The sequence below is a fragment of the Stegodyphus dumicola genome, chromosome X2, assembly GCF_044657685.1.
Source record: "Stegodyphus dumicola isolate Sdum_Otavi_A_Nest chromosome X2, ASM4465768v1".
In the NCBI taxonomy this organism is placed as follows: Eukaryota; Metazoa; Arthropoda; class Arachnida; order Araneae; family Eresidae; genus Stegodyphus; species Stegodyphus dumicola.
In genome coordinates this window covers 78,626,261-78,639,056 of record NC_140781.1, presented here as the reverse complement: position 1 = coordinate 78,639,056, position 12,796 = coordinate 78,626,261, and the positions used below count along the sequence as shown (strand labels likewise).

The window sequence follows — 12,796 nt, the reverse complement described above, 5'->3', positions numbered from 1 at the left end:
AAAATGCTGTTGGAAACCTGATGAAAATTATTATTTTCCAGCAGATGCTATCCATTTGAGAAGAAAGTTTATACATGAGTGGCTAAAGACTTATGCTTCTTGGCTCACATATTCAAAAAGTGTAAAAGGAGTATTATGCTTGTACTGTGTTCTTTTCCCTCCTGTTTCTGCATCAATGAAAGGTGTTTGGGGCTCCTTCATTATTAAGGCATTCATGCATTATCATGTCATGCACAAAGCTTGTAAAAGCCACTTTTCAAATCAGTGACACAAAGCATCAATAAATCACTGCCAAGAATTTTCTAGAAAATGAACCTGTATATGTTAGACAAGTTTCTTTTCAAGTTTACAAAAAAGTAATGGAAGACAATCAAAACATAATGCAGTCAATAATTTCCACAATCACATTCTGTGGAACCCATGACCTCTCGCCAAGAGGTAAGACAAAACAGAAAGAGAATTATCAGAACCTGATTCATCTAAGAATCGAAGCAGAAGATAATAGTTTGCAAAGACATTTCGAAAAAGGTAATAAAAATGCTACTTATATGTCACCTCAAATCCAAAACGAATCGATCAATTTGTGTGGATTGGAGGTGAAATACACTATAGTACAAGATGCAGAGAAAAGCTTCTGCTTACAGCATAATGGCAGATGGAACAAGTGATAAATCTGGGAAGGAGGAATTATCAATTGGTATTTGATTCTTTTGATGAAGAAAGGATAGCTGTCTGGGAAGAATTCCTAGAATTTATTGATCTAAATGCAATGGATGCTCGTACCGTAGCAAATTAATTAGACATTTTTCGGAAAAGGGAAGGTTTTGATACAAATCAGGTTGGACAGGGTTACGATGGATGGGTTGGACAAGGTTATGATGGATGTTCAACCAAGGCAGGGAATATTAGTGGAGTACTTAAGATCTTGCATGAGAAGCACAAAAAAGCTTTGTTTTTTTCATTGTGCAAGTCACAAACTAAATTTAGTTGTGAACGATTTGAACTGCATATCAGAAATGAGAAGTACTATTGCTACTATAAAATATGTGATTAATTTTTTTCGTGAATCTGTTCTATAAAGAAGATATATAGTAAATATTCCAAACTTTTGTGTCACATGCTGGTCTCAGAAATACAGAAGTATTGGTATATTTAAAGAGCATTTCATAAACATAGCACAGGGGCTGGGAAAGTTATCAAAAGGAGGTAATGCATCTACCAAGAAAACTGCTTTCCAATTACATCGTGCTGTGACAAAATCTGAATTTATCATGTGCGTAGAACTAATTGCAAAATATTCGTCTCTTCTAGACCCTGTGGCTAATATTTTACAGTCCAAACATTTAAATAAGCTACAATGTGTAGATTACATTAATAGAATTTTAATGCTTGTAAAAGAACATCGTAGAGCAACAGATGTTTTATGCCAGGAATTCTGTCTTTCGCAAGTGCTATGGCTGACAGCATTGGCACTGAAATACAAGCACCGAAAATTGCAAAGCTGCAAAAACATTGCTTAAATCCTCCAGCATCTATAACTGATGAATTCTAGAAAAGGTTTCTTCTTATTCCCTATCTGGATTCCTTAATACTATCACTGGAAGAAAGATTTTCCAGCAATAAATTCCCAGCATTTCTTTGTTGTTATTACATCCTGTGGCTTTGCTAAAGATGCCAGTGGAAGAATTTATGAAAAAAGTGGAATGCTTTCACGATTTATATAATTTGAAAATTTTTGACAGTGAGAGAGAACTCGGATATAATTTCTGAAAAACGAAGAAACTACAGATCGACAACATGTAGGAGTTAACTATGGAAGATTTGATAACAGAAGCAACATTTCCACCCCCCAGAAATGAAACATGCTCTTCTTATATCTTTGTCTCAACCATGTACTACATGTACTATTGACGCTCATTTAGTACCCTGCACAGAGTAAAAACTTGGTTGTGCTCTACAATGACAGAGAATTGCTTAAATAGGCTGTGTATGTTAAGTGTGCAAAGAAAGCTTGTTCAAGAAATAGAATAGAAACAGAAAAAGAAGTTTTAAAATGATTTGGTTCAAAAAGCAGAAAAATTGTAATAGAAAATAAAGATCAAGTAAAAAATATGTTCAGAAGTCTCTTCAATATTTCAACGTCTATTCTCCAATATTTCAATATTCTCTCAGTCTATTCTCCAACATTTCAACGATCTGTTTTAACTCATGTATTCCAGTTCTGTTATTTATAAGGTATTTCTCCCACTTTCCTAGCGTGCCTTCGTGGTGTAGTGGTTCTGCAAGCTGGGCCGGTACTCCAGAGGTCCATGGTTCGATTCCCGGCGAAGACGGTCCCTAATTTTTCATCTTGCCTGCTTCCAAAAATGCCTAATGTCTCTACATATTTATTTGCTTGTTTATTCGACTGTAGCAAAGCATGTGAGTGCTATACTGAAGGAAAGCTGTCTGAAACAATTTTCTGAGGAAACTGGTTCATATTCAATTAATAATACATATCCACAAAAACATTCATGCAGACAACCAAGTAATTCACTTTCAAATTGAATGATTGGTGCTCAGCAATTTTATCTACTCTACCACTCATGAATTCATATCATATCATAGTTTCGTTTTCTGGGTCTAAGATCATTTGCACCCCTAGCTCCGATCCTGGCTACGCCCATGCCATGATACATACACTGAAGTGACAAAAGGCATGGGATAGCAATATGCAGTAGTATCGCGTAGAAAATGTATAAATGCGAAGTGCTCTGGCAGGGCTTTCATTTGTGCTCAAGTTATTCATGTGAAGAGGCTTTGATGTGATTATGGCCGCACGACGAGAATTAACAGACTTTGAACGCGGAATGGTCGTTGGAGCTAGACGCATGGGTCATTCCATTTCGGATATCGTTAGGGAATTCAAGATTCTGAGATCCACAGTGTCAAGAGTGTGCCAAGAGTATCTAATTTCAGGCATAACATCCCACCATAGAGAGCGCAGTGGCCGACCACCTGCACTTAATGACCGAGACCAGCGACATCTGCGTAGAGTTGTCAATGTTGACAGACAAGCAACACTGCATCAAATAACCGCAGAAATCAATGTGGGACGTACGAGGGACGTGTCCGATAGGACAGTGCGGCGAAATTTGTCTTCCTTGGGCTATGCCAGCAGAAGACCGACTCAAGTGCCTTTACTGACAGCGCGACATCGCCTGCAGCGATTCTCGTGGGCTCGTGAGCATATCGGTTGGTCCCTAAACGAATGGAAAACCGTGGCTTGGTCAGATGAGTCACGATTTCAGTTGGTAAGAGCTAATGGTAGGGTTCGAGTGTGGTGCAGACCCCACGAAGCCATGGACCCAAGTTGTCAACAGGGCACTGTTCAAGCTCGTGGTGGTTCCATAATGGTCTAGGCTGTTTTTACATGGCATGAACTCGGTCCTCTGGTGCAACTGAATTGATCATTGACTGGAAATGGATACCTTCAGCTACTTGGAGATCACACAGCCATTCATGGACTTCACATACTCAAACAATGATGGGATTTTTATGGATGACAATGCGCCATGTCACCGGGCCACAATTGTTCACGATTGGTTAGAAGAACATTCTGGACGATTCCAGCGAATGATCTGGCCACCTAGATCGCTTGACATGAATACCAACGAACATTTATGGGACATCATTGAGAGGTCAGTTCATGCCCAAAACCCTGCACTGTCAACACTTTCACAATTATGGCTGTCTATAGAGGCAGCATGGCTCAATATTCCTGCAGGGGACTTCCAACGACTTGTTGAGTCCATGCCACGTCGGGTTGCTGCACTTCGCCGGGCAAAAGGAGGACCGACAAAATATTAGGAGGTATTCCATGACTTTTGTCACTTCAGTGGATATGTATAGATCTACAAAGATTTACTATCCCTTGTAAAGCATATTTTGTGTTTTGAAAATGACCTAAAGAATGCAAAATCCGAGTTTGGAGGGCAGAATTTACAGAGCATTTATACATAAAAATAAATAAATAAATAAATAAATAAATAAAACCTGATAAGGATAAAAATTTTTCATTCTCTAAAACAAGAATCAAATATAAAATGGAATATTCATACGATTCATTTTTTCCTCTTTTCCTGAATAGTGAAAAATTTATAATTTCCATTATGAATTAGTCTTAAATAGAATTTTTTCTGACAGCTCAGTTAAAGAATTTGAATGGAATTAAAGAACTATTTTTTTGGTTCAATGGTCATATAATCAAGTTACGCTAAACAAAAACCTAGTCATGATTGTGATGTCATGATTATCCATTGTTGACATTAAATAATACCATTTGGTGACAAGGTATATTAACAGAAGCAAATATAATTAAGTTATAAATCTATACTAAATTTTTTTGGGAAAACGTTTTCTCTAAAATTTAAAAATATTTTGGTTACTTGAATGCTGGATAGTCAGGATTTTATTGCAACCCTCTAGCTCAGTGATTCTCAACCTTTTTTTAATCGTGGCACACTTTTACGATTTCAAAATTTGGCGGCACACAAAGAAAAAGATAAGTTGTTTACTTTCCTATAATACACTGTGTAAAATAGTTTATGATAGTAATTTTGAATATAAAATAAAATAATATGTACTATAAAAACAGCAGTATGTTTATTAAGGGATTAATTACAAGTTAACAATAAGAATACTTTTAATGAGAAATTTGAGCTTAATGTTTTCGATAATTTCATTTTTATTTGGTCGTAAAAATGACTATGCTACTCTCATATCGTTTTTTACATTTAAAAGTATCGATCTTTTTTTTTTCATTTTTGTGTTGGTTAATACTGAAAATCTGAATTCCCACAAATTAGGTGTAGAAAACTGTAATAATATTTTTAAAGCTTTTTTGGCCATCTTGGGATAATCACATCTAATGAATTAATTGATTCTTCCGAATATTTTAAAATTAAATCTCGATTATTAGAAAGCAAAATTAGTTCCTCTTTGTTCAAAGTTAATTCAAATGGAGAAGTCTTTGACCCTAAAATCGGCTTGGATACCACAACTGGCGCACTTATTCATGTCTTTAAAACCAAATTTCACCAATCCTCATGTGCACCATATACTAGGATTAAACTCATTTTAGCTTTTACTACATACATTTCTACAATTTGGCGGCACACAAAAGTGCCGTGGCACAATGGTTGATAATCACTGTTCTAGCTTATAAAATGCATTAGAATAACCAAACAATTACTAAAGGAAAGTGGATTGAAAAACTTATTAAAACTTATCTGTTAATCCAAAAATAAATAACAAAACTATCGAATAAAAGACAACTTTTGGTATCTCTAAAATGAATCTCAAAATCTGCTCCCAAAATTTTATTCAAATACATATTTAAAACCACATTATATTGCAATAAATATCATAACTATGAAGGAGGTATAGTCTAACTTAACACTGCTTACAATTGCCATGAATTTTTCAAATTTTTGCCACAACTTTTTCCAAAAAAACCAAAAATTTGCTCATACCTAACTTTCACATAAAGTTAAATTGAAATAACTTATTTTCTTAGTACCAACCATTTCAAAAGCAGCATTATCTCAATTTTTTGTTATCTTTTAATTTGAAAAGAAGAATGAATACTCTGCTTGCAGCTCAAAACGCAAATTCATGAAAGAAGTTTGTGTATTAGAGGTTATGAAGATAAAGCCTTGCATACTATAGTTGAAAAGAGTATATATGACACAGTAATGGAAACAGATAATATTTCACTGTATGCAGAATCAGATGCATACAGCAGTTGAAAATAGATTCATCTAGTCATGTAGTGTAATCTCATGTTGCTAAGATTCAGTTTTTTGTCAAAAGTTTTAGGTCTACATTTCATACAAATCAAAATGGGAGAAGATTAAATAAAAATTTTTACTCATATTATTCATTAAAATTACATACAAGTGTTTTTTAGATTAATACTATATAAAATTCTGAAATTTGACTGGTGGATACTTTAAAATTTCCTGCAGACACTGCATGCTGACTCATCTATACACTATAAATGAATTTCTTTTACAAAATTTGAAAAATTATACTAGTGAATGAAACAAGCTTTCAAATCAATACAGAAGTTATATTACAGCAACACAGATAGCAAGCAAACTGTATTCATAAATTACACAGAAAATGGAAATCATCTAATTCGGTTTGTAGAAGAGTATGCAATATATGCTTACAGTTCAGATCAAGTAAGACAGACAACATTGTACAACTAGTTCCCAAAAGTTCTTACACAGCCCTTATTTTCATACTCTTAGTCATTATACTTATAAAAATTTTGCAGTCTTCATGAAATTTACTTTTTATCCAAAAATGCCATTACACAAGTTATTTTATTCTTTAAAGCCTTTTTGTAATTGGAAGTATGTGTCTAAGATAAACGGTGGTGAAAATAAATGACATATAAGGACCTTCATGGGAACTGTGTACATAGCGCAGTCACTTTTCACACACACACACACACACACACACAAAAGTCTTACTATATTTGCATAAAATAGCAGAAATACCTGTGTGGAGTTCTGAAAGATCTTCTCAGCTTCTAGTAACACATCCTAAAAGAACAACACAGAAAATATTTTTATTAAGCATTAAACATATGTGTGTCCCTATATAAAGTTTTTCTTTACAAATTTTATACATATACACTGCTGATCATTAAAATTGCAATACCAGGAAGGAATAATCTGATGAACGTCAAAATCAGATGAAAGAAAGAAGAGGTTGCGATATGCAAATGATTAGTATTTCAGCACATTTATACGATGCAGAAGGGAGAAATGACATCTGAAGCACTGCATAAAAGAAAAGTTGTGCAGTGGAAAGTGCTTTGTAAGGTCGGAGTTTGCTCAGAATATCGTGTTTCGCCTCAAATAATAATAATAAATGCTTAGCAGCAAGTGTCGGAATTCGACAGAGGCAGAATCGTTGCCTATTGAGAGTGTGGATTATTGTTCCGTCATATCACCTGTCGCACTGGTCAACATCCAACCACTGTCATGCGAATGTGGAATCAATGGGTTGCTGAGGGTCATACTGAATGGCATGTAGAATCTCAATGCCCTCCCATGACCTATGTCCGAGAGGGCAGACATATTTTGAGGTCAGCCATGCAAAACTGCACTACCACACCATGGACCATTAGTCAGGAAATGAGCATGTTTACAGCATGCCCAGTATCCGCTTGTATGGTGCCTCGACGTCTGAAGCAGCGTGGACTATCAGCATGGTGACCATTACCTTGGCTTCTCTTGACAATGCAGCACGGAGAGAGATGGCGACTCTGGTGCGCTGAACGACAAAGCTGGATACAGGAGTGGCGCAATGTTGTCTTTTCAGATGATACTTAGTTCTGAATGCAGTATTCTGATATGCATCTGGAGGCTCCAAGGAGACCACCTGTCACCTGCTTGCTTTAGATATTGGCATAGGGGCCTTGCACCCTATGCCAATATCTAAAGCATGTGATGATTTGAGAATCCATTGGGTACACGTCACGCACATCTTTAATTCAGATCAATGGTAATTTGAATGTTGATCAGTAAATTTCTGACATCTCACATCCAGTGGTTGTGCCTAACTTTGAGGACTGCCAAGTGCCATTTTCCAACATGATAATGCAAGATCACATATTGCATATGGTTCAAGGAAGGTGTTCTGACCTTCCTTGATACACAGGGTTATTCGATTGCTGCCCTGGCCAGCACAGTCTCCAGATCGGTTACATACTGAAAACATCTGGTCATGGATTGCTGAAAGACTGGGCTGCCATCCCTGTCCAGCTAATATGGTTGATGAAGTGTGCCATAGATTTGGAGCAGCATAGAATGAGTTGCCTGTTTCCGTCATCCAAGCCCAATTCGACTCCATGCTTAACCAGGTAAAGGTTGTTTTAGCTGCCAGGGGTGGCAGCTATTTCTACTAATTCCGTGCCCCTGTAAACCTCCAAACTGCTTACAAATTTAATCATTTTGTCTTCATGCCATACTATTTTACGTACGATAAATATCTTTTTTGTATTTGCTTTCCTTCACAGTGTTGCAATTTTAATGGTCAGCAGTGTATATAGAAGCAATTTTATATCTTAAAATCTTAGAAGTCTTTTTTATTTATTTTTCTCTTTTCAAACTTCCAAAACTGTATGTCTATCTTTCATTTGCTCACCCACAACACTACAGCAGTATTCTTATTAAACAAAAACAAGAAAAAGGGGGAAATGGCTTAATTGCATATATAGGATTCGCATAAACATTTTGGTAGGGATGTATACTAAAAATGAGACAACAGCACAAATAACAAGTAACTAAATAAAAATTAAACATTTTTTCATAGATATTGACATTTTTAAAATCATCAGTTTTAGTAAAGTAGTTGATACTGTTATTTCAGATCAAGATTCCCATTAAATTTTAATTACACTGCGTTCTTATACATTAAATACACAGATTTTCTTAAATAAGCAATATGTTTTTAAAACTGATGAGTTGGCATCCATAAATTGTCTTACAGCATCCAAAGGTAATGTATAGCAACATCACACAACTTTAGAAAATGGCTTTTTCTCATATTCTAGAGGTTCATTTTCTGGAATATTTTTTGCAAAATTTCTACTGAAGAATAGCATGAAATTATTTAAATTTAATCTATTAACTGTAACAGAAATTAAAACATAAAAGTAAAAAAAAAAAAAAAAATCTAAAATTCATGAAATTTGAGAAAATCCTTAAAATATATGAAAATAAGAGCAATGATAAAGTTACTTGCCTTATTTATTACCAATTAACTGCTTCACTACATAATGACATTACCATAACTAAATAATGTCAAGATGCTCATTTAATATTTCTTCCTCTCTCTCAATATATATATATATATATATATATATATATATGTAATAAAAGTAGAAGAGTCGGCATCATGTAGATGAAAGTCACAGCTGAAAAATAATATTCCTTTTATTTTAGTTTAATATTTGTTTCCACAAATAACTTCTCACACTAATCATGCCTGTTTTAGAACATTTGTATTTTTGATATCACTGTAGTAGGAGCAGCTCAGCAGCAGTCTAGCTAGGCCGAGAAGCAGAATGCAAGTGGAACATTTTTAAAAATGGACGCTTAGTTGAAAGGAAGGTTTTGGTTAAGAGTTTTCACTTTTAGTTCTCAATTATTTGGATCATCAGCTTTATGTAAAGGATGAAAAAGGAAAATATCCTAATCAAATTAGACAGTTAAGGGGCTATTGCAAATTGAAGTAAAAATTTTGATTTACACTTTTTTTTTCCACCTTACATATATATTTCTAAAATCCTATTCGATAATGTTTCACGACTTATGTTTAACCCCAACAAATTAGCGCTACTGCAGTAGCCTCTAAAAATGTCATTTTATTTCATCAATTATGGCAAAGCATGCTAAGGCTATCAACCAAATAATCAGATTCCTTCACTGATGACTTTCTATGGAATACTGGCTCATATTCATATTACATATGAGGAGAACCATGAAAACTATATGCAGCCAGCCTACTCACCAGTAATCCACGTTGGTCAAACTACAGGTGTTAAGCAGTCTTATCCACCAGACCACTGGTGGATCAACATCTAAAAAAGAAAAACATGATAAGTAATTCTTTCCATTATCTTTTACTTATCTCTCCTCTCCTATATCTAACAAGATATCTTTTCAACATCTTTTCTGAAACATATTGGGAAATAAAAATTTGTGAACACATTTACAATTTTGTAAATAAAATGTATCAGTCATGTGTAGATTAAATGTCTATAACAGGTATGAATATAAAAGTTTTATAGCACAAAGTCCGAAATACAGATTTGGTGCAATTTTTTTTCTATTACAACATTTAAGAATGGGAAATATAATACTCAAAATAGGGTAGGTGAGCCATAAAAGCAGTTTTCCTCCCAACGAAGATTCCTGTATGCTATTTTCAAACAACTGATAGCTACAGAATTGCCTCATGGTCAATAACAACATATCAACTGAGATTAGCCATGACCTCACTTTTGGCAAATGGGTAGTTGAGGGGAATTAACAATTTTTTTTAAAATTCGAACTAAATAATAAGTCTCAAGATATATTTGCTTGGAGTGGGCTGTAGCTCATAGTGATTTCTTTTATTAATATAAAAGCAGAGAAGGAAGGAAGAATTAGAATCCAAGGAACTTAAGTTCAGTTAACACAATAAACTGACTCTTCGTTAATTTCCTAATTTGATCCCGCTCATAATTTTCTGCAGGTTATTATTATTAGTTATAAAAAAGTCCAAGTTCTTTTTTTTTATTTTGACAAAAACAGTTTATAATTGTAGAGCTACAACAGGATCTGCAAAGCAATGGCATGTTCCAATGTCAATCAAGCAAAAAATTAAATTGCTGCCAAAAATGGATAAAGGTGTTTAAAAATTATGCAAACAGGCACTGGCCAAGTCCAAAATATTCAGAATAATCCTGACATGTTACTCCTAATAAGTAACAAAAAAACATTCACTATACTAAAAGTGATGGTTGAATGGGTGAGAGAGTGTAGTAGTGAGTTAGTGGATTCAATGCTAATTACTGGTGCAAGCAAAAATATTTCACGAGGAAACAGACTTAAGAAAACTAAGTGCACACATTCAACAGGTTGAATAACCAAATTTTAGAATTCCTGTGAGGTAAGGAAATTAAGCGTTTTGGGCAAAAAAGCTTCAGCTGTTACAAAATTTTGAAAATGAATACATTGAACTCATTAACAGCAAAATGTTATTGGCATAACAAATTTCTAATGCTTACAAAACTGGTGTTTCCTGGCAATATGTGCCTCAAAAATACCTTGGCAATCTTTATAAAGGCTCCAACTTCAGTTTGATTTCAAAGCAAGACTCAAAGATTCCAAAGTGAGATTAATAATTCTGGCATGTGCCAGTGCTGTAGGAATGCATACATAAATTTTTCATAGTCAGAAAAAATATACGACCACAGGCATTTACATCAGCAAAGATTCTCCCCTCATCCATTGTTTAAATGAAACAGCATGGATGACACAAACCTTATTGAACTTGAAAACTGGCTTTAAAAATTATTCAATACCAGAAGTGCAGCAATTTACAAGTTTTAGTAAAAGCTAGCATCTCTATCTTATTCCTTCTTCCAAACTGTATGTTCATCCTTCGGCAGCATCATGGCTATTGGAGAGCTGGGCATGCTGAAATGCAGATATAAATAAGTCTTTTGAAAATTTATGTTTAATTTTCTTAACAGTGGCAAGGCCATTCAAGGATATTTAAAATATAGGGTGTGGCAGCATTCATAGTAGGATATTAAAAGCCCACCATAAGGCAGTAACTGTAATTTATTTATTACCTCTTATGTCAATTAATAGCTAAAGGTATACCATTTACTAATGTGTAAGTCATTGTCCATTGCATGGATTACTTTTGAATATGATGCCCCCTCTGCACAACACATTCATCTAGGTGGCGTTGGAAGCTTGCCATAACTCGGCATAATGTATTCCCTGGGACACTGCCGACGGCACTTTGGATGCGATCCTTCAACTCAGGAATGGTGGCACAATGTGTTCAGAAAACTTCTTGCTTCAGGTGCTTCCAAAGTTGGCACATGAAAGATCAGGTGAGCAAGGCAGCTTCGAAATGTCACCAAAATGGGAAATTACCTGGAAATGTCTGTCACAATGGTCCATCCATCTGGAACTTTCCCAGAATGTCCCAAGTTGAAATGTTGCCAAAATAGATGCTGGGTAGCAATAACAGAGTAGTTATTCTTGAAATAACTTTAAAAAACAACTCATATTGAAAGAATCGTTTAAAACAAATATTGAGGTTCCCCTGGTAAATTTTGATTCCCTTAACATCATAAATGATTTATTATTTCATAAACAACTACTCCATATTTTTAATTTTTATAGTTTCTACAGGTCACCTTCCTAGATTTAAACTGATGATCTAAAAATCCAGAAATTTCTGAAATGAGGAATCACTGAAGTCCTGAATCTCTGATTTTGTACTGTGTGTGTGGCATGATTCTACCACTCCCCCCTTTCCAAAATACGATGGATCTACAGCAGCAATTCAGTATCATTTTATCCCAATCAATACATTGGAAAACAAAAGGATGTGAAGCAGTACTTTGGCAGGATATCAAATTATTTGGTATGAATATTTACATCACAATGTTTTCATTGATTATCTATGTTATTTTGATCTCCGGATGGGAGGATAGACTTCACTTTTTCTGCAGCTTACTTCAGCAGACATTATACAACATTTTATTACAAAGCATAATTTGAATTTATACCTGCAATGTAAAGGGTGTTGTTATGGTCATATTTTTGAAAGTTTTGACTTTGGATATGCAAATAACGTGCTGAGTTCTGCCAGTTTCCTTTAAAGCCACTGAATTCCATGCGTATTTTTAGCAAAGCAACTTATCATCATCTCATTTATTACCTGCAACTCAAAATATATGTAAGATCTTGATACTGGAGAATGAACCTACGTAACTACGTTAAAATGACAAGTATCCTATTTCAAGTCTCATCACAATTTTGAAGTCCTATCCCATTATGGATAAGCAAATACTCAGAGAATTCGATAGATAACAAAAAATATTACAGATTAGCAATGTGTAATATCAAATCCACACATGTTTGCAGTGATATTTGCTGCCCTTCATCTCTTTAAAATGCACAATATTTATTTAATATTATTGCTTCATTAATAATACTTTTAATTATCC

At 34.6% G+C, this 12,796-nt stretch overlaps 1 protein-coding gene across 2 annotated transcripts in view; it reads right to left on the bottom strand.

Moving 5' to 3' along the window:
• The window catches only part of LOC118202189 (uncharacterized), a 115,244-nt gene that overhangs the window by 32,321 nt on the left and 70,127 nt on the right, over nt 1-12,796 (bottom strand). For both annotated transcript variants that reach the window (XM_085809583.1, XM_085809582.1), the window contains exon 13: nt 6,549-6,593. In XM_085809583.1, the coding sequence (XP_085665709.1) occupies nt 6,549-6,593 (45 nt within the window). The remainder of the gene's footprint in view (nt 1-6,548; nt 6,594-12,796) is intronic.